Source organism: Eleutherodactylus coqui, chromosome 5, assembly GCF_035609145.1.
Source record: "Eleutherodactylus coqui strain aEleCoq1 chromosome 5, aEleCoq1.hap1, whole genome shotgun sequence".
Classification (NCBI taxonomy): domain Eukaryota; kingdom Metazoa; phylum Chordata; class Amphibia; order Anura; family Eleutherodactylidae; genus Eleutherodactylus; species Eleutherodactylus coqui.
Window position 1 is genome coordinate 174,367,116 of NC_089841.1, and position 22,601 is coordinate 174,389,716.

The 22,601-nt window shown below is 43.6% G+C and overlaps 1 protein-coding gene and 1 long non-coding RNA gene across 2 annotated transcripts in view; both read left to right on the forward strand.

The window, feature by feature from the left end:
• The window catches only part of LOC136628105 (uncharacterized), a 304,442-nt gene that overhangs the window by 166,453 nt on the left and 115,388 nt on the right, over positions 1-22,601 (forward strand). The gene's annotated exons all lie outside the window — the stretch shown is intronic.
• Positions 2,155-7,339, forward strand: LOC136627198 (olfactory receptor 10A7-like). Its single transcript, XM_066602128.1, has 2 exons — positions 2,155-3,107; positions 7,306-7,339. Exons 1-2 carry the CDS (start codon positions 2,155-2,157, stop codon positions 7,337-7,339), a joined length of 987 nt encoding a protein of 328 aa, XP_066458225.1.

Sequence of the window (22,601 nt, forward strand, 5' to 3'; positions counted from 1 at the left end):
TAGGAATGTCCCAACAACATTACCACACTTCTGTAAAATGCCCAGTCCTCAATGGAACATGTATGGGACCATCTAAGGCATCAACTTTGATAGCCTATAGGTTTTCATGATCCAGAGTCTCAGTTACAGCAAATGTTGACTGACATGCCCCAGGATACCATACAGAACCTGTATGCCCCCATGCCCACATGTATCACATATTGAATCCAAGCTAGTGTGGTACAACAAGATTCTAGAGCTTCCATGCCCACCCTTATCACATCTTGTATCCAAGCTAGAGGTGGCAATGGGAGTGGGCAGGATGGGAGCTGAGCTAAGCTCCCGTCCCCTCCCCGCCCCTTGTCTATAGCCAGCAATGGGAGTGGGCGGGACAGAGCGGAGCTTAGCTCCGCCCCATCCCACCCACTCCCATTGCAAACGCTGGAGTGGAGAGGCAGATAGCCGGTGAGAGAGAGGAAAGGGGGGAACTGCTTAGATGGGAGTGTATATCGGTCGGCCGTGAAAACGCTCGTGTGAATATGATTTTATATTTATGTCTGGTGTTCTCTAACATTTATTTTGATATATATCATAGCCTGGTTAAAGGAATGGCATGGGGCCAAGGCTTCAGGCATAGTGAAGTTCTTATTAGAGTTTTTTATAGCTTTCTTTTGCATCATTATTTATTATTTCTTTTATGTTTACCTATGGGGAACATTATTTATATATTTAAAGACACTCTATCACTAACTTTTTGCACTCCTCTCTGTGGGCAGCACGAGGTAGTGCCTGTCACACTGATTATAGTGATATTCATGATCTGTAGACTAGCCACACCCACCCTCCCTCCAGCCACTGATTGAGTGCTGTCTGCCTATTACTGTGCATAAAGAGAGATGCCAATCATTGGCTAGAGTGGGTGTGGCTAACCTGCGGCTCATGCATATGCAGGACAATTTCTGTGTCTGGCTGCTACTAATAAAAGGCAAGTTTCTCCAAAACTACTGCACAGATACACACAGCAGACATATCACTTAATTAGTTTAACGGGCACTACCTTATGCTGCTCTCAGTGAGGGCTGCCAAAACATGGTGACAGATTTCTTTTAATATATGACACTTGATCTGCTGCTGTTTAATTAATTGTAAGAAACCTTGCACCTGTGTGTCCATCACATGAGCAAGACAGATGTTCATTCTATGGAAATAAACAATGAAGGATCCCATTTGATGACAGCAAAGAGATCTTGAAAAACATTAAAAATTCATACAGGTATATTCAACAATGTCCTAACTATGTTCTTAAAGGGGTTGTCCAGTTACTTAACCACTCCTTTTCATTAGGATTCCCTGTGTGAAAAAAATAAACAGAAGTACACTTACCCCTCTGCAGCCGCCGAGATCCAGCGCTTCAGCCCACTGCGGTCCTTTTGATTCCTATGACAAATGATGTCACAGGAAATGAGGTCATCGCTACAGCCAATGAGAGACTGCAGTGTCACCACCCGTTCTCCTAGCATCAGCGCTCACATCCTGAGCACCAGGATGCCAAGAGTTCAAGAACATGACGCTGATTGGCTGCACTGGTCACGTAACTTCCTGTGACCTCATGTCACAACAAATCCCGGGACTGCAGTGGGCTGCAGTGCTGGATTCCGGCAGCTGTGGAGGGGTAAGTATATCTCTGTTTATTATTTTTAAACAAGGAGTACTATTGAAATGGGGTTGTCCAGTAACCGGACAACTCCTTTAAACTGAAATGCTCTTTTAGGATTTGTCATAATCTCCATAACCTTTTTCTATCCTTCCGAGTCCCGATCTTATATGAGAAGTTATTTATGCTATTTTTTCAATCAAAGATTTTTAATACAGTTACAAGCCTTATTAGTTTAAGAGTTAGGGTGTGTTCACATCCCTGTCACGGGGTCTCTCAAGAACTTCCGTTACAAATTTCATGACTTTATGGGAAAAGGAGCACTGCATGCAACTCTATTTTTTCTATTAAAATGATGGACATCTCAGCGGAATGCAATGGTCCACCGTATAAGTCAATAGAGTCTGTTGGGTACTACTTCGGTGTCAGCCATTCAACAGATCTGGCACAGATGGGAACAGAGTCTTAGAGTTGTAGAAACTAAATACAATGTTTTGTATCCATCTCTGTTATGTGTCTAGATGAAATCTACAAGTTACAAGTTGCCAGGAAATCAGTCCAGTATTGATGAGTTCATCCTCTTGGGATTCTCCAATTTTAATACAAAGATTCAGTTCTTTCTTTTTCCTCTCTTCCTCTTCATCTACATATTTACTGTTCTTGGTAACTTTACAATAATCACTGTGGCCACCCTGGATTCTCTTCTTCACACACCGATGTACTACTTTCTCCGCAACCTCTCGTTCCTTGAAATGTGCTACATTACAGTCACCCTCCCCAAACTGCTCCACACCTTTGTGGCCAAGAAGAAGACAATATCTTTCTATGGTTGCTGCATACAGTTGTTTTGCTTCTTTACCCTTGGTGCCACTGAGTGTTTTATTCTGACTGTCATGGCATATGACCGCTTTGTAGCCATCTGCAATCCCTTGAGATACTTTTCAGTAATGAGCAAAGCTACATGCTTAAAAATGGCCGCCGTGTCTTGGTTCTGTGGCTTCGTTATTTCTCTTGGACATGCTGTCTCCATCTTTTCCCTTCCTTACTGTGGTCCTAACATTATCAACCACTTCTTCTGTGACATCCCTCCAGTACTGAAGTTGGCTTGCACTGATGTTTCATCTAATGACACTGCTGTTACTATCACTGGTGTTCTTCTCCTAATGTTTCCCTTTTTTCTGGTACTTTACTCCTATGGACGGATCATTGCTGCTATTATGCGCATTAGCACCAATAAAGGACGGAAGAAAGTCTTCTCTACTTGTGCCTCACACTTTATGTCTTTTGCATTATTCTATGGAACTGCTGGTTTTACATACGTCCGGGTGAAGATTAATGCAGCAGCATATAGTGATAATGACAAGATGCTGTCTCTTCTTTATAGTGTGGTAACCCCTCTTCTAAATCCACTTATATACAGTTTAAGGAATGAGGAAGTTAAAGGAGGACTCAAAAAACTCATACGTCAAAAAATAGGGACCACAGAAACCAAACCATCTACAAACCCAATTTAAGATAAATTGGGATGCTGTGTAAAATGTAAATAAATATAAAGAAAAAAAAAGAATGAAAAGATTTGGAAATTTCATTTAATCATATTTTATTCACAGTAGAGGATACACTTATTGCAAAACAAGCACTTGAGGGGAGGTTCTAGTACTCAGTTGGGCCGCCTCTAGCTTCGCTACAAGATGTGATATGGGTGGGCATGCAGGCTATAGTACCCTGTTGTACCACCTTTAGCTTGGATATAAGATGTGATACAGGGGGACATGGAGGCTCTAGTACCCTGTTGTACGGCCTGTAACTTTGATACCGGCAGGCATGTAGGCTCCAGTACCCTGTTGTACCACCTCTTGCCTAGATGCAAGATGTGATACAGGCGGGCATGGAGGCTCTAGTACGCTGTTATGTCGCCTCTAGCTTGGATGTAAGATGTGATACCGGCAGGCATGTAGGCTCTAGTACCCTGTTGTACCACCTCTTGTTTGGATGCAAAATGTGATACGGGTGGGCATGGAGGCTCTAGTACTCTTTTCTACCACCTCTAGCTCGGATGCAAGATGTGATACGGGCAGGCATGGAGGCTCTAGTACCCTGTTGGGCCGCCTCTAGATTGGATACAAGATGTGATACGGGCGGGCTTAGAGGTATACAGGTTCTGTATGGTATCCTGCAGCTTATTGCTCCACATTTGCTGTAACTGAGCCTCTAGATCATGTAAACTTGTAAGCTGTCAAAGTTGGTGTTCCAGACGGTCCCATACATGCTCTACTGGTGATAAATTGGCAACCAGGCAGGCCATGGAAATATGGCAATGTTGTGGATGCATTCGTGTGACACTTTTGCTGTCTGCAGCTGAACATTGTGCAAACAGTTGAAGTTGGCATCCCAGATGGTCCCACAGGATAGGTCATCAATATTTGATGTGCTAGGGTCCGCCACTTGGCACCCCGGCTGATTAAGTGTCTGCTGTCAGTGCCACAATACATAGGGGTCGGAGCAGATGGCTTTGACCCTTATGTAGTGGCTGGCACTTGTAATAGCAGGCACAGCTCTCATTAAACCCTTAACACCACAGGACGTACAGTTACATCTTGGGTGTGCGGGGTTCATATGGAGTGGGATCGCAAGCTGATCCCATCCCATGCAAAGTGGGTGCTGGCCTTCTGTGATAGCAGTCGCCTGCCTGCAACATCAACAGTCAGCGCTGTCCTTGATGGCGGCTGTTAACCCTCTAAATGCTGCTGTCAATTCTGACAGCGTCATTCAAATGCCCCGATTTTTGTTTGGGGGTCCTGAATGGCCACCCACACAATGCAATCGCAGGGTGCCATTCTGTTGCCATGGCAGTCAGAGGCCTTCTACGAATATGTTCCTATAAAGACGTGCCTTTGGCATGCCTTCATAGACTACCTGTCAAAATGCAGTAAAATGTAATACTGTGTTATTACATCTATTATCAGCAATAGACTGTTTCTTCACTGCTGACAACATAGAAGAGACTACATCATCAACCATCGCCCCGCAATAACTCAGCATGCTGGAAACAAAGGAAATGTCTAAGGAACCATCATGGCACTCTGCCGCAGCCATACACACTCGAACGTGCTTCCGTCCTCTGACTTCAAAGGGTAAGATACTTCCTCCACAGAGTCAGCCTAACTGCTTGTGCATGACTTCATCATCTGCCGCCTGGATTATTGTAGTATCCTTTTCTGCAGCCTTCCTTCCACCACTCCAATGCATTCTCAACTCTGCTGCCCAACTAATCCACCTCTCTCTTCGATACTCCCCAGTCCTTCTCCTCTCTCAATCTCTACATTAGCTACCCTTTGTACTGGGAATTCAATATATTATGAATGACATACGAGGCAGTCCACAACCTGTCTCCTCTATACATCTTAGACCTAATTCTCCAATACCTCTCTATACGTTAGATCAACTCCACAACCAATCCCCTCCACAGATCCCTGACCTGATCTCTTTATACCTCACATGTGTAATCTCCAGTCCATACCTTGTCCCCTCCATGCATCTCAGACCTAATGTGTTGAAAGATCCCCACACGCAATCTCCAATCCTTGCAAGACCTCCACTAGTTTCGTCTGGTTTGCTTCTCATAAAATTGTCCTCAGATCGTATACTCTGCACCCTCCCTTACACTGATGTGGCGTGCAGTTGCTGCGTCTGATGGTCACAAGTTTGAGCCCTGTGGCCTGCAGTTTTGGACCTGGCCAGGAGAGGGATAGAGGTCAGCACAACACTGGTTATGAGGGTTTTTCCCTACGTCGGCACACAGTTTAGGCACACACCGGTGCCATGTTGGAGTCCTTGGGGTGGTGCGAGTTTGTCTGTGCCTCAGTTAGGCTCCAGTAAAGATGTGAGCAGTGACTTGGCCCCTGCAATAGGGAATAATGGAGGGTTGAAACCCACCCTCCCAGTAAAGCCTGGAGTTTTTCGGCACAAACAGCGCCATATGAAAAGAAAGAAGCTGCATCACTGGTCAGCGCAGTTAGTGCAGCAGAGGCAGAGAGTGCAGACGCAGCACCAGAGTTGAGCTGTGAGAACCATAGTGGCGGCCATTTACAAGGGACAACTCAGTGGGCAGTCTCTCCATGTTGGGGAGCAACCCAGAAGAGACAGGAGTACCAAATGGCCTTGATGTCCCTGTGTGATGGAGAGGGACAAGGGATGGAGGACCGGCCGGACTCCTGGGGTGAAGCATCCCATAACATGCAGGAGGAAAGAGAGACTCCTTTCCTGCAGACTGGACACCGCTGTAGTCGTGCCGAAGGCCAGCATTGGATGCCTCAAAAGCTGGTAATGAACCCATGGGACTGTAATAGTGATAGCATAAAGTTTTAATATGGCGCCAGTAAGTTAGCAAGGCCTTGTAATGGTTAATGTCAAGTGTTGAAAATGTTCATGGTGCAGTGTGATAGAGCGTTATGTAAAGTGTTATGCAGAAATGCAATGTTACGTAGGGTGGTTAAATGTCTGCTGATATGTCTATGACGAAGGACATGGAATGGCGCAGTGAGGCACATGGCTTAGCAGTAAGAACACACTAGCATAATGTTACGGGGGAGTTAAACTGACAGTATTAATGCATGATGACTTCTGGATTTTACTACGTCTACGACATTCGATGCTTTCATGGTAAGGGGACGCTGCTTCTACGGGGCATTTGAGGTTGAGGCTTACAACCATAGGGATGATGTATATAGGTGTTACACCATAGTGATGAGAAGTGACAAAAGATGCTGATAGTTATGTGGAGAAGTGATGAAAAGCCATATGCTTTGCTGCTTCCAGAAGGAACTAATGTGGTACGGAGGTGCATATGTCAATCAGAGATGCTAGCTTTAATTACCATAACTTTAAGAGAGCTTCAGGTCGCATGTAATTACATAACATTACATTACACAAACCCTCCTATGGAGGGCAATACTGTTTATTAGGCAAGTGTTCAGTAAAGTTATTTTTATATAAAAGAATGTGCCGCCTCTGCCTCCATTTGTCATCGCCGCCCTGAACCTGTGCCGCACTACCACCATGTGACACGTATATTCTGGAATTCGCTCCTCCAAGACATTGAACTTATCTCGGAAAGCTTTCCAATAGAACATGAAAAGTTACCTCTTCCTGAAGACCTACAACTTAGGGACCTTTCATGCAGGACGGAATTGTCAGCACAGCACAAAGGCAGATATTGTCAATTAGTGCGGACTTTGTTGTGTTTTTAACTGTGGAATAAGTTCTGCGGAACGTCTTGTGGAATTTCTTGTGTTTTATTCCGCAGACTTTAATAGCGGAATTACATCTCCTGTTTGTTAGAAATCCGCAGCAATTCCACAAGACGTCCTTAATTCTGCAGTGGAAATCCTTATGGCAGCGAAATTTAATGTTCCAGTTTTTAATTAAAGATGCAGATTTTAACAAGTGCAGAATTCAAGCCCCATAGAGATAAAATGCCTGTGGGGACCAATTCCGTCCCGTGTGAAAGGTCTGTAAGCCTCACAGGTGGGTTCTCTGTCCTTCTGTGTCTGTTTTTAACTCATTTTCTTTCAGTTTATTCCCTTTTTGGTTAGGTAATGGTATCAGGCTGCTTTCACAGGTGCGTTAGGCTCAGTTCAGGATTTCCGTCTCTCTGCTCCGAACTGAAATAAATTGGAAAAAAAAGATGTTTTTTTTCCGTATTGATTTCAATGACATTTCCATTTTTTTACGAAAAATAATGCTGCAGACTGCTCTACTTTCCTGTCCAAAAAAATGGAGACCTAACAAAATGGAAGCAACCTGAAGCCTTTCCGGTTCATCAATAGTAGATTGGTGGAGGTCCGTCATGAGTTGTTCTCTGGGCCGGCATACTCGTGCACTGATGACTGGAACAGTCATAAAGTGGGCTCACCGGCATATTACTCCAATTGGTATACCCAGCCGCATTGCTTGAGGAGTGTATGGACAGCTATCAGTGATCAGCCATAGTAATTGTAGGGGACGGAAGACTCCAGCACATCCACAAATAACATCTCTATTCTTATTTTATTCAATCTGCAGCGAAAATACAGCAAATCCGCAGTGGCTAAATCTGTACCTAAATGATGTGGGTTTTAATGAGGATTTTCTTGTGGATTTGCCCTAGATTTTAACTGTTGTTCAGTATTTCAAATGTTGACATTTTTGAGTTCTCCTCCACATGGCTTGTCCTGTAAATGTGGCGGAAATACATCCATGTGACACAGGCAATACGCGGTAAATAGAACCCATTGATTTCAATGGGTTCGTTCACATAAGTGTATTTTGTGCATGCATTTCGCTTACACAAAAAATACGCAGCATGCTCTATTTTCCGAAAATAGCAGATATGGAACTGATTAACTTAAACGCCCATTGCAATCAATGGGAGCATGGTTGCTTGTTTTTTGCACAAAGCCCATCATGCAAATACACAGCACAAATGAGCACGCAAATGCCCTTACGTCCATGTGACACTGGCCTAAGGGGTGCACATTTATTTTTGGAGTAAATGACTCCATGAAGTCCAGTGCATGGCTAGCAAATATGTTGTAAAGTCAGTGGTGTCTCATGACTGTTACGTGGCACCCAGTATGAGGAAACATAGTGCTTGAAAGCATATAATAGTGTCCTGTCTAGAAGAGAACAATGAGGTTTTAAAACAAACAGTGGAGGAATAGCATGCCAGCCGAGATTATAGACATTAGTATATTAAAGGGCTTTATCGTAATTCTAAAGTAGGCATACATATACAAGGCAGTTATTTAATCCCAGGACTATTTAATCTGTAGGACTATGCTTTGAAGGCTTGCTAATGGAAGTGACATCGACCCTCAGAGCATTCTGCATGTGGAGCAAGGCTTGTCATTTTCTCAGCCAACTAAGCTCTACCCATAGACAGTAAGGTTGCATTAGAAAATCCAGCAGTGTGTACAGCCATGCCACATAAACTCATCCTCATGGTCGAAATAACAGTATCGAATGGCTAATCTTTCATCAGCAAGAAAGCCAATAGGCAACTCAGTTATTTTGGGTGAGGGGAATTACACCAGCCAACTGCTTTGAATGATTGAAAGGACTACTCAGAAATCTGAATGGCAATAAGGTGCACACAGTAGTCTTCTCTCCTAGAAATACTCAACCTTTCCAAGTACCACCTAGTGACAAGACGTTCCAACAGGGTACCTCCCAGGAAGTCTTTAGTTACTATACTGTAGCCGGTTTTCTCCTTATATAAACTTCATAGGCAGGGTGGGGTGAAAGGTTTCAGCTTTGTAGTGCACAAATTATGGCTGAGCTCACACGACTGTAGGCTCACTGCGTATTACCCATGCAGTTTTTGCGCAGTAGTAAACTCCCATAGACTTTTATTATGCCGCTCATACAAGCTGTGCAAAATACGCACGCGTAAAAAAAATCATGCACTATCTAGGCATGTATTACACGCGCATACACGCCAAGATTGTGTATAAGGAGTGGCGGCATGCAGCAAGTACACGTCATTGCACACTTGCTGCATGCTTGCATATGAGAGATATGCACACGGCACGCTGGCAAACACGTTCCTGTGAACCCAGCCTAACGAGGTGGGAATTATTAAAAACTCTATGGGAATCCTGTCATGAAGTAATTTGCTAATTTTACCTGATGGGTGGGAGACCCTCTACCAGTGTGTTTACTGTGTATGATGAGAGTACACGAATGTAGAGTTGAGCGAACGTACTCTGCCGAGCTTGATGCTCGTTCAAGTATTACCGTACTCGATGGTGCGCGTTACTTCATAACCAAAACCCCACAAAGCCTTCACCACCCCACCCAGGTCATTTCTGCACAGCAAAGCTAAAACGTCCACCCTAATGCGATACTCTCCAGACTCAATATTGCCAAAAAGCCACCACACCTACCCCATCTAACAAGTGTCCCGAAAGTTTAACCCCTCACAGAAATACAGAAAAGCTCTAAAGTTGCCTTTTAGGGATTTTTCAGGACTTACAGGGTGATCCAATGGCACGGAGACACCTGAATAAATTGAAAACGGTGGCTGGGAACGGCATCCTATATGTAGCATGTTGCTAAGGAGAAGGGGACAAATCTGAAAGGGGCGTTGTCCAGCATGGTGACCATTTTGGAAGCTGCCATCTTAGAACCAAGTCAATATTTTCAAATGGGAAGGGGTGCATGTGTTAAGGTTGTGCTTCTGGGACCTGTGGTTCTACAGGTTTGCTTGTACACACCTTCACAGGTAGGGGTTAATTGAGCTGGCTGGGTGTGTTATTCTCCACTAGCCAATCCCCCTTGTCTGCAGCAGATAAATACCAGCAAACTCTTGTGAGAGATTGCTGGTCATTTTTCTGCTTTAGTTCTTCACTGTTAACCCCACTCAGAGCTGGTGTGGTGCATGCTTGTCTGTAGTGTCCCTCTCTCCTCCCCTGAAGACAGTCTGGACACCTGCTGTCCCTTCCCTCCTTGGGTCCTGGGGTCCATGCACTGTGTAGTGTGTGGTACGGTGACCACACAGGTGCAGGCGGCCCGCAGGCTTCTCCCTATCCCTGGGCAGATGCAGCCCCCAGACATCTGATGTCTTGTGTGTCAGATGGGTGATGCCTGGCACTGTTCCCTTTGTCAGCATGGTGGCTGACTTTCTATTCCCCTGGTATGAGGACAGTTGGACTGGCTGTGGTTTACCATCTGTATGCATGTGAGCTCTGGGTGGGGTTCCAGTTATATGTTGTATGCACAACCATGTGTGTTGGTGTGAACAGTGATGTGTGGTATATCTGTGCAAGTGGCCTGAACACTGTTCTGTGTTCAGTGTATGTGAACCGTGTCAAGTCCTATGCGTGTTTGGTGTATCTCTCCAGGCTCCCAATCAGAAACAGCTATGTCCCAGATGAAGAAAGTGGGGCCGACCTTATCAGGACGAGCATCCCAGTTTTAGGCAGGGGTTCCCCACTTTCCCTGGTTAGTAAGGGACATGGGTCCTTCCATCTTAGCCTGGAGAGGTGCAATTGGTCCTTGCAAACACTATGTGGGTGTTTGCAGTTTTAAATGAACACAATCTTGCGTCCTTACTGAGGAGTGGGTCCTTAGTGCACCGGGCGGAGATAACAGCATGTGACACATGATGAGGAATCCAAATCTATGCTTAAATGTCATCTATATTCCTGCCAAAGTTATTAATATTTTTTCTGTGAAATGGAATACAACAATGATCCACCCCATCATATGCTCAATGTGCTCCCCATTGTTTCAGATCGTCAAGGCTATCTTCTTCTCCCATTCACAATGCACTGAGAGCAACAGCTCAGCAGAAACTCTTACACAGGCGTCCATGACGCTATTGCGTGTGCGCCGCACTCTGGATTTTCATTATGTAAACCCTAGACTTGACATCACTCTACAAGCAGAAGTCCAATACAGTGAAATCCAGTGGGGTCACTCCACCAGGCTACAACGCCCAATCCACTTCCCACATCCAAAAACTTGTTTGTCGTTAAGTCAAGGCATGCATTTACACTAAACGATTTTTCGACCCGTGTAAAAGGGTCCTTAGACTTATCTTTTTTGTTTTATTCCTGGCGTACCCCCAAGCCGCGGGGTACATGTACAAAATGTTGAGAACCTCTGTTATAGTAGTCTGATGCCTTGGACATTGTAAAATAAAAAACAACCTCAGTGGAAATCTGCAGATAAATACCCCACTAAAGGTGGAAGGTTTTACTAGACCTTTTTCTTTTTATTAACCACAGTATCAAATCAAAATGAGTTATTTTGAAACCTTTCCTGGAAGTGGTAGCAGTGTCATATATAAATGCAGGGTTACAGAGCGAGAAAAATGACAATACTGGTTTGTTCTTTGCTCTTTTAGCTCTGCTATGTGGTGCTGTATAGCACGAACACTTGGCATTTCTCATTGCAATGCAGGACAAGCAGAAGACAAGCCAACAACCCATTTTCAGCTAGTGGTAGGGAAAAGAGACTCTAGACATGACATGAGTTTTAATTTAGACCACTGGACACTATTACTTATATCTTTTCATCTGTTGAAAATATTCTTGGTTTCTTCCACTTTTATTTTTACCAAACACTATACTATCCCATATACGGTATATAGGGATCAGTGGTTGGCAGTCATTGGGTTTAAAACACTCAAATATTAATCTCCAAGACAACATCTGCACAAATTCTGTATGTTTTCGTTATGTTTCTGTGAGGTTCTACTCATTCATGCTTAAAAATATAGGTTCTCTATGGAATAAGTGCATTTTCGAGCACACGTGCAGTCATTGAAGTCTACCTGTAGCTTGAAATCTTAAAAATTGTCCCTGTCCTTTAAATATAATGGGACAGATTTACTACTGAAAACACGCCACATTCTGGTGCAAAATGCACCAAAAACTGTTTTATATGCCTTGCACCATATAAGATTATAAGCCATTACTGCTCAAAACACAGATCTTCATTATGTTTTTAAGTCTGTCATCCTTACCTGGCATCTGTCTGGCATCTCTGCATGGTGGTAACCCAAAAATTGTGCACCCCACTGTAAGGGGTACACAGTTTTTTGGTTAAGAATAAAAGATAGGAAGAAAGCATCAAGTGCCTACATGGAGAACTGGGATTATTTTTGTGGTCTTGGAAAGTATGATGTGGGCACATTGTGCTATTGGACATTGGCATTCTGATAAGACACCCATTTTATCTAGAACATATGATAAATGTGTGCCTGCACCGGAATGTGAGGCATTTTAATATTTTTTCATTTTTTTCTTTGTTTTATGATTTTTCTTTTTTTAGGAAGCAGAAAAGTGATTACTTTTAATTTTGGGAACCTAGCACTTACACTTGGCACTATTTTTGCCATTTTAGTAACAAGCATAATTATTTCACTTTTTTTGGAGACATTACTGATCGTCACGACAGCCTGGTCTGGAGAATTATAGTGCACTGCTAAACGTAATCTGCCATCAAACTGTAGATTTAAAGGGGTTTCCCAGGGAGAATGCTACTGATGACCTATCCTCAGGATAGGTCATCAATAGTTGATTGGCTGGGGTCTATCTCTCGGGACCTCAACCGATCAGCTGAGTGGGCGCATGCTGTCAGCGCCGCAAATACACAGAGGTCGGAGTGGGACCAGCTGAAAGTAGGTGAGCTGTGAAGTCTGGGGATGTAATTGTTTTACTTACCTCTACCGTCATTCCCATGATGTCAGTGCTGAAAGCCGCCGCTCAATGCACTCAGCTGCGCACTAAGTAGTCCACTTGTTCTAATTTCATAGAAAGGCATTGAGAGGCGGCTTTCAGCACTAATACTGGGGGAATAGTGAAGGAGATAAATATTACACTTACATCCCCGGACTCAGCGGGTCACCTACTTTCAGACTATAAGCTTAGTTATAAGGCTAAAAGGAGGTGACAGAGTCTCTTTAAATATGTAGATTGTAGACTCGGATAGGACTCTCTAGTCTAAGGGCTCTTTTACATGGAATGACAATCGTTCACATTTTCGCAGGATCACTGGAATCTGAACAATAATCGTTCGGTGTAAATGCCGGCAGCGACTGAACGACAAACGATAAATCATTCCCCGTTTACTTCCTGCAGGCATAAAATCAAATGATAATCGGACTGTCGGAACAGGCAGTAGTTCATCTATGAAGAACTGCCTGTTTACTGTTAATGGAGGCGGGCGGCACGAAGAGATCTCCAGCCCGCTCTGCCTCCATTCACTGAGTGAAAACACTGGAAGGACCCTAAGCTTGCCCTCTGTAACTTCCTTGTGCTTTTCACTGATCCACAATAGTTCTCCATTTTAAGGTGAGCCCTGATGAAGTCAAATAGACAAAACTGTTCTGGCACTAGCTGTGTGAGATGATATGTGATATGTCCTTTGAAGTATCCATCCTATGAATATAACATAAATAGCAGGAACTGCTTTTATCATCCTGGATTTACATGATTGATGATGTCTTGTGAGTTCAAGATATCCATTTTAATTGTGGTTATGTACTGTTATGTTCTGTCTAGATGGAGGATGGTGAGTCCAAGGAGCCCCAGTCCCACGTTGTTAGACTGGAAGCTCATCTGAGTAGGACTCTCTTCTACTGTATGTGTTGTGTCTGTTTTTGCTTATCTGCAAGTGTATTACTGTATTTGCCTGTGTATGTATTCACCCGCTTTATGTCACATGGTTCTGCTCTGCGGAATACAACGGCACGATATAAATAAACAGTAATATAATGGAGTAGAATACATTAAGGTGAATACAGTGCATGCAGGATAATAGAATCATTTATTGATTAACACATCTGATTGTGGTTGGAACTTTGGGAAACATTTTTCCACACTGGTTAATGTTGTCAGACAAGTACAAAAACAGGTTACAGAGCCAGTTGAACCGGGCAGAATCCCCATTGCAGAGAAGAGTACAAGAGACCACCCCCTGTTCCCTCCACCCTTCTCAGAGTTTTGGCATTTTATACAATGGACCAGTTGATGAGATGTTCCAGCTTCTCGATCCCTCAGGATGAGGTTAGCAATGGGGAAGACACAGCAATAAAGCTGTATTGTTCTCTTGCAAACTGTTGACTATGCAAAGAGAATATCATTAGTACAATAGGTTCTGTGCTCAAGAGCTTGCAGTCCATATTTTCCGTTTTTCATAAAGCATTTCATATGTTTTAGTGCAATGTAGTTCAATGATATAGTAAATTCTGAAACAAACATCTGAATATCAAATTTAAAACAAGTCAGGAAGCCACGGGTCAAACATGGTAACAAGGGAAATAAGTTTTTATATATCACTTACATAACAGATTGGGATTGAACACAATATTGGATCACAATGGACAAATATATAGAGGGTTATCAGTGGAGGACTGTATAAAGTCATAATAAAGATTCACATGACAATCCTTGTCTAGTATTCCATTCGGTATTAATTGACCTCTGGATTTTAACACTATAAGACCTGCCCACCTATTTTACACGTTTCCTCCACTTGTTTTATTTAGTCATAATTTTATCATTACTAAGCTTTTTAGATCAGCAGCTCTCAAAGGCACAAGGATTCTGTGAATCAGTCAATTACTGGCACTGTAGACAACTATTACTGCCATCAAAGTACCCCATCATAATCCTTTTCTGCAACTAGCTTATTTACATGGGCGAGAAAAACACGCAATGCATCGAATACTTGTGTTGGAATAACCTATTGTTTCCAATAGGTTGAATTACACATGAAAATCGCCCTTATGAATGCACCCTAATACAAAATCACTCGAAGTCAACTTTTGACCACCAAGACACAGCATTGTTTTGGCCTGTATATACCAAAACCTTTAAATCTTAAATCCCCCCTCTTCCAAAGACAGCACACAGGCTGTCTGTTTTCTTCCTCTCCCCTTTGACTTGAATTGGGCAAGTCTCCTCCGTAAAATGGATCGGAATAATGTGTGCGATGAGTTTTTTCACATAATCCGTGTCTGCGGGGAAAAACTCGGTAGTGCGTGTTACACTATAGAGTATAAGTCCTTATGCTGTCTGTGTGTAGTCCGTTTCACACACTCTATGACTCTATGATGTATATGGGAGCCGCTCAATTGTCCTCCAACAGATGTTGGGGGACAGGAGGACTGTGGATGTTGACTGCAATGCCTAATCCTTTTGTTCCATGGAAGATAAGCTGGTGCTGTCTGACTGCGGTTTACCTCCTTAAATGCAAACACTCATCCAGGCCGGGAAATCAGCTGCCAGCCAAATGGTAGTTGGTAAAGATGTATGGGCACCTTTAGTCTGAAAATAATTGCTGTAGCTTGTGGTCCTAACTGTCCCATCTTTAAAAATGAATAGGTTTACAACACATCACATTGGTTCTTCAGAACATAACCAGTGGACATGTGAAGACTTGGAGTGTTCTTCCAAGAGATGATGTGTACACCTAAGAAAACGTGGTATAAATTTCATTCTACACATAATCAGACAAAGCGGTCATGCTCAGCTCACACACATAAGATACCTGGCCAGTTGCCCCATATTGGCAGTAAGATTACATTGTGTTTGGTTAGTGTACCAGAGAAATACAAACATAACTTCACAAGTGAATACAATAGAAATGATCTCGGAAAGGGAAAGGCGTAGAAGACTTTGAGTTTACTCTGTATTCATTTCATTATGGAAATGCCTCAGCCATTTTGCTATTAACTAGTAAGTAAACTTTACTAACAGCATCAGCTTCCTTTTACACGGAGCAAGAACTTGTTCATACAACAGAGTTCGCTCATTCGCTCATACAGCTTCACAGTGCTCACAATTTCGGTTGGAATTGCATTTGCAAATCATTCAGTCATTTACAGTCACAGGTATGACTAAACGATTGCTGATCACATACAATGGCGTGCGATCGATTATTGCTATGTCTGCAGAAAATCAATGACGAATGAGAAGTGATTAAATTCTCATTTGCCATTCAATTGTTAGCCGTGTTTACACTGAACGACTATTGTTCAAATTTGCACAATTCAACGGTTTATTTGAACGATAATCGTTTCATGTAAAAGGGCCCTTAATTCAAAAAATGTTCCCTAGGCTTTGCAAGGAAGTTGCCAGTTCACTTTTGCATGTCTACAGTACATGGATAGTGTGTTTGTGAGGACAGATCAGAAGTGTAGATTGATAACATTCTGTTTTCCCTTAGGCCTAACAGCAGCATAACAATGAAGCATTCCTGCCCAACAATACTAGGAGAACAGATGGAATTTTTAATTCATCTAATTATATACTAATTAGCTAGAACTTTCTGACCCTATGAGAAGGATGTTTAGTCAGTCCCATCTTGTGTTTACTATAAAGAAACAACCTAAGACAGGGAGCTTGTGCTGCTGTTAGGACTATTTGAAAACATTACCCTTAGAATTCTACGCTTCCCTTACATGCTGAGTAGCAGCACAATAATGGGCATTTAGCAAGAAGTAGCCCCATATTTAGTATAGCAACTAAATGCAGGATAGTGCAAACTACCGTTTCCCCCATAACCATGTATCGTTGTGAAGCTGGATTTCCTGGACTTAAGGAGAAGTCCTGAATCGTATAAGACCCTGTATATCACTGGAGGGCAAGATGGTCAGACTCAGGCTCACGTATTTTAGTCATGTAATGCGAGCAGAGTCACTAGAAACATCTATAATGCTTGGAGAGATCAGTGGCAAAAGGCCTGTCCAGCAAAGGCCACGATGGCTGATACTGTCAGAGCTGATACTGGCATGGATATCACACAACTGAAAGAAGCAGTGCAAAACCGAAAAACATAGAGGGAGCCTTTAGGGTTACCAAGGGTTGAGAATGACTAAACAGCTAACAACAACAAGCCCCATATCAACTGGCTAGAGTCATCTCCTAAGAGAACCAGAAATTAAAGTATTGAGCATGATATTTATATAGCGCAAGTTCAAAACTATATGGCAAATGAGATCCAGTGTGATTTGAGTTTTTTCAACCTAAGAGGTAGACACTGGACTAGTAGAATAGGCTGTAACTGATCTGGATTATGATTTCTCCAGCAGGCTTTGGGGTATTTTGCCGCTTCCGAATTATATCGTGTGCACACATCATCGAACCAGATCAGACACAAGTGCTTGTCTAAAACTGGGAGAGTCTCTACAATGTATAGAGGCTCAAGCCTTTTATTATAACACATGACAACCGCCCTTCAATGGGCGTGCAACAGATTACATCAGTAACATATAAGATTCTCATTTGTCGGATCATATAGAATCCCCCACCTCTCTGCCCACCCCCTTCCAAGTGCTGAGGTAGTATGGACTTTTGTCCTAGCTGAAGTCAGCTCCGTGTAGTGATGAATCATTGTTTAACTAGCTTGTGTGAAGGAGTGGAAGGGGGCTAGGTAAACACTCAGTATTGAACACAGGATATACACATAACACTATAGCCCTTAACTCTTAGAGGTCTCTTGTGCAATCCCTATGTACTTAGCTAACATTAGATCAGACATCCATTGTCTAGCAAATACCATGATTAGATTGTGTGTGTCCTTTTAACTCCTGAGCTAAAAGTCATTACAACAGCAAAATACATTTACGTTATACAAATCGATAGACATTTTATACAAAATAATCATCATGTCTATCACAATCCCCCCTTAAAATGTCTATCCTCTAACTCTCTATCTGATTTTCACAGTTCTCTGCGCATGAGCCTATAACTGGAGCGCGTTGAAGGTTCGTTTTAGGGTCTTCAAGGGGGTGTAGGACTTGTCCACTCCTTCTGGGGATGCATCCAGCAAACTCATGGTGGGAGCGGCTTTTCCAGCATCAGTTTCACAGGTCTCTCTGACACAGGGAATAACACAGCAGACTAGAACAGGTAACCATCAGTTCACATACAACAGCGACGCCCGTCTGTGCCAGGATCCTTTACCACCCGCTCATCCATGCCGAGTGCTGGTCCCAAAAGTTAGCTCTTTTTAGTCAGTGTGGTCAGCTTCTTAATGGCAACTGCGTTTTTACCCGCGGGTCACGTGTCGTCTAGGATGTAGGTACAACAAGTCTCCCCTATCATCTTACAGACACTCCCCTTTTTAGCTAAAGTCATATCTAAGGTCATTCTATTTTGAAAAAGTCATAGTCGAGGTACGTCCTATTGGTCGACTAGTCCCTATAAGGCGTCTCTAGTATAATTTATAAACCACTGCTAATTATAATAAACATAATTAATCCAGTCAACGTTTATTTACCATAATGATCAGGAAAATGGACTCGAATCTAGTTTTAACTTGGTCTCTAATTTTTAAAACTCGTCAGGTACCCCCTTGGCTATCCTATGATGTCAATGTATACGTGTAGATCAAAACTACCACCAGGGGTCTCTCTTCTCGCTCTAGCATAATGTTACAATACTAGTAGCGTGCACAGGTACGCACGGCGTGGGACTCCCTAATCTTCAGGCACACCAATGTCCCTCCTGGAGATAGTCCTAATGGTGAACACGTCCAAGTCGCCTCACCCTTGCGTCAGGGTTTTCCCACTGCCCGTAAGTCCCTACTCCTAGGAGGGGGGGATCCCTACCTCACCTCAGAGGGAGGCCATGGATTCCCTGGGCTCATTTCCGGGCATCCATACCCTCTATCTGTACAAGTTAACACCCCACAGGGTGTGCCCTCGCCGGAACCTAAGGTCTTCTGCACTATCCCTTGGCAAATGGGAATTCCACTGACAATCCATCTTAGGAGATCGGGGCAGGCACAGTACTAGTACATTTCTCCTTTTCTTTGGTAGCGTATGTGGTTGGCATTATCGGAACTGGCTCTTCATCTTTTTTAAACAAGGGAAATATTGCTGAGTTCCCCAAAAATCTCCCTCTACCCTGCCTAATTGCCTGGCAGGTGTAGTTTCCAGGGTAGTCAGTAATACTCTCTCCGGTGCAAAACACTTAAGTAGTTATAGAGTATTCCTTCTTCCATTTCTCACGGACAGTGTAATTAGTGGAAATGTTCGTGAAGAGACTAAGCATCTACAGGGAGATTTAGGGGGACCATCCCCGAGTGTAGTCGGGCACTACCGCACACGCAACAGTTAGACTTGTTGCTCCTGTTAGCATTGTACCTCATCAACTCCAACCAGAGATTCTGGTCAGAGTAGCCAGTCGCTACTGTCAAGGTGTCCTCAAAAGGTAGGGTTGGCTATGATCATCATGTTCGTCAAGGTCTTTATCTTACGGCGGAGGGGGTTAATTATGGGCACGGGACTAAGTGAAGGCTTCCATTCGGCTGCATCTACCATATCCCTTGTTTTAAACTTCCCTAAGGGATCTGTCCTCCCGTACCGGTATGTCCCCAGACTATAAGTCTCCCCGTCCCCCGGGCTTGGATCTCCCATGGTTAATGTAAAAAAACGCATTAAAACCAAGCAACATGCTAAGTTCAGCCTTCCAATACCTGCTGTCCTTATTATTCTCAAGGAGGGTTATACGACTAATTAGGGATTTCCCGCTCCTATCTTTCTTATTTAAGGCACTTTGCGGTTTATAGGACCAGTCTGTTCCTGCGTTACATCCCACTAATCCCCAATAACGGCAGTCTTCTCCCCAGACATTATCAGTGGCGCGAACATATTGTATTCCCCGGGTATATAAGTCATATAACCAGCTGGACTGAGCTAAATCTGGCCTGCGGTGGGATCTTGCGCCTAGACACGGGACCACAGTACAATAGTTGAAGGAATATGCGGCTACTTGAGCATTGGACGAGTTATACCAGAAGGTAACCATACCCCCATATTCTTCCGACTAAGGATTCCAGTTGCCACCCTCCTCTCTCACTAGCCCTAACCAGAGTAATGTCTTTGGCACAACTAAGACTGGTCTCCCGGATCTGAAGCTTTCTTACAGTATGAAGCATGAATCCATGTAAGTCTTTCGGCTAGTTTCACAGCTGTGGCAGTAGTCAGAAGCACCTGGTAGGGGCCATCAAATCGGGACTCAAGAGGGTGCTTCCTGAGGAACTTCTTGACGCACACCCAATCCCCAGGCTGCAAGATATGTGTCCCTGTGTCTGCCTCTGAGTCTGGAAGAGAACACCTGTGCATAGGCTTTGGTTAGTTTTTTAACAACGGAAATCACATACTCAGTCAACACATCAGATTGTAATTGTAACCACTGAGGATAGTAAAGACCTAGCCTTGGGGCTAGCCCAAACAATCTCGTAGGGAGATAATGTATAATCCCCCCTGGGTTCATATCTAACACTGTATAAGGCTATTGGATGACAGTCTTTCCAAAGTGGCGTCATTTTTAAGTATCTTACTTTTAGCGTGCCACTACGTCTCTCCACCTTTCCACTACTCTAAAGGTGGTACAGTATGTAAAAGGCCTGGGATACACCAGAGCAGACATGACATGTTACATTCACCTGCGAGGTTTATACCTCTGTCTGACTCTGAATCACTTCTGGTACCCCATATTCACAGTTTACCTCGTTCATGAGCTTCTTTGCGGTTACCTACTTGTTTACCTTGGTAACAGGGTCGGCCTCCAACCTGCAAAGACATCAACAACAACAAGCACGTAGTCATACTTCCCAACAAGTGGGGAGCTGAACGTAGTCAATTTGCAATCCCTGAAATGGGTAGAGTGGTCCAGGCAAGTGTGATGTGGCAAATTTACTTCTGCCCTGTCTTACCTATGGCATAGATCATGCTAAACCGGACAAATGATGCAGCAGCTACAGAGAACCCAGAAGTCGCCCAACCTCTTTCAAGTGTCGTCGTCAGTGCTGCTTTACTAGGTGGGTCTTTGCGTCCATCAGCTGGGCCATCATGGGATACAGGAACTGTGGTGGGCAAGTGCTGTTGACTGTTCACCACACGCTGTCCTGTTTCTGCTGCTCCCATATTAGTCCATTTATTCTTTTCTTCCTTGCTGGCTTGTAACTGTAAAAGTCTTTAGCATATCAAAGTCCAAATTTTTGTCAATGTCCAAAGTTTTTACCACTGACTCATGCCGTCAGTATCTTTTCTTCTTTCTTCCACGGCTTGAGGGCCGCTGCCTTTGCTATGCTGTCAGCGAGGGTGTCGTCTCTCGCCTCTCCAGTGTAGGAATCGGTGCGAACTCTCAACTTTGTCAGGTAGAAGCAGGGCCTCCATGCGACTCTGTACCGCTGCACCATTCTCAATTCGTTGTCCTGCTAAGGTAAAAACTGTCTGGCCTTCCATATTGGGCCGTAATCATGAGCTGTGCCAAATGCATACCAGGAGTCAGTGTAAAGGGTTGCCGGTCTTACCTCTCGCCACTCTACTCGCCTCAGTGAGGGCCTTCAATTCCGCTTCTTGTACTGAGACATGCGGAGGCAGAACTCCTGCTTCTAGGACATCTTGTTGTGTGACCACTGCATATCCGATGTGGAGTCATCAATCCTCACCCTGGTACCATCTGCAAAAAGCTCAACATATGCATTATCAACAGGGGTTCTGGTAACTGTTTGCATACCTGCAGTTTCTTACCGAATTAGTACTAAATAATCGTGCTGATGTTCTATTTCACATGGCTCGGAATCTTGTTATCTTATTCCATTTATTTATTTTTTCAAACCCAATCGCTGATCTACAACACCTAGATCATCTATGGCCCAGATCACCTATGCCTCCCCCCTTTTGAACCGGAATACTCAATGGAAAAAGAGTCATTGCGTTCAAACTAGTAAACCAAGAGGCACAAAAACAAGCACTTTGTAGGTCAAGGTGACATTGTATGCAGCGAAGTCTGAGCGAAAATCTCCTTACAAAAAAAATGGTTTTTTTTTTCCTTTCAGGTCGCAGTTAGTATTTTTTAACACAAGGGGGCGCCACACAATTCAAATTTTACGTCACCCAGTGTAATAGTATTTCAGGGTATGGCCAGCGTTTAGCTTTTACTCTCCTGTCGGAATATAATTATAGCTTCAGTGTAGACTGACACTAGAATATACAAAAGACTTAAAGAAAAACTAAAGAATACGGATGACTTAACATCCTACTCTGGGCAATTCAATCCCTCTTTCTTCACATAAAAAGTTAAATTACTTCATCAAATTGCGTGAAAAAAAGTCTGCTGGGTGACTATAGGGAAATTATTTCATCTGTAGGAGCCTTCCGTAACATCATCTGTCTGAGTATCCATTGGAGAAGCGGGCAGTGGAAAACAGAGCCCCTGGGAACATGAGAGAGCGTCCCCTGTCATGTATTCCTGGTCTCTGCCCCCCATGCATCAACTCCAATCTTCCATGCACTATAAACCAGCTTAGTCATCTACTATGTCCCAAGCTGCATCTCCACAAAGGTTTGTTTCCCTGAACTTATCACACATCCAAAGTGGCCACATCTTGGAGCGTAACAAAGTCCGGTCAAACAAAACCTTACTTCAGACAATCATGATGTTATCACTGGATACAGTGGCAT

Excerpts from the sequence above, each read along its gene's own strand:
- LOC136627198 (XM_066602128.1), top strand. The coding sequence starts at position 2,155 with ATGAAATCTACAAGTTACAAGTTGCCAGGAAATCAGTCCAGTATTGAT. Across the intron at positions 3,108-7,305 it reads AAACTCATACGTCAAAAAAT|ATTGGAAAAAAAAGATGTTT; the intron begins AGGGACCACAGA and ends GAACTGAAATAA.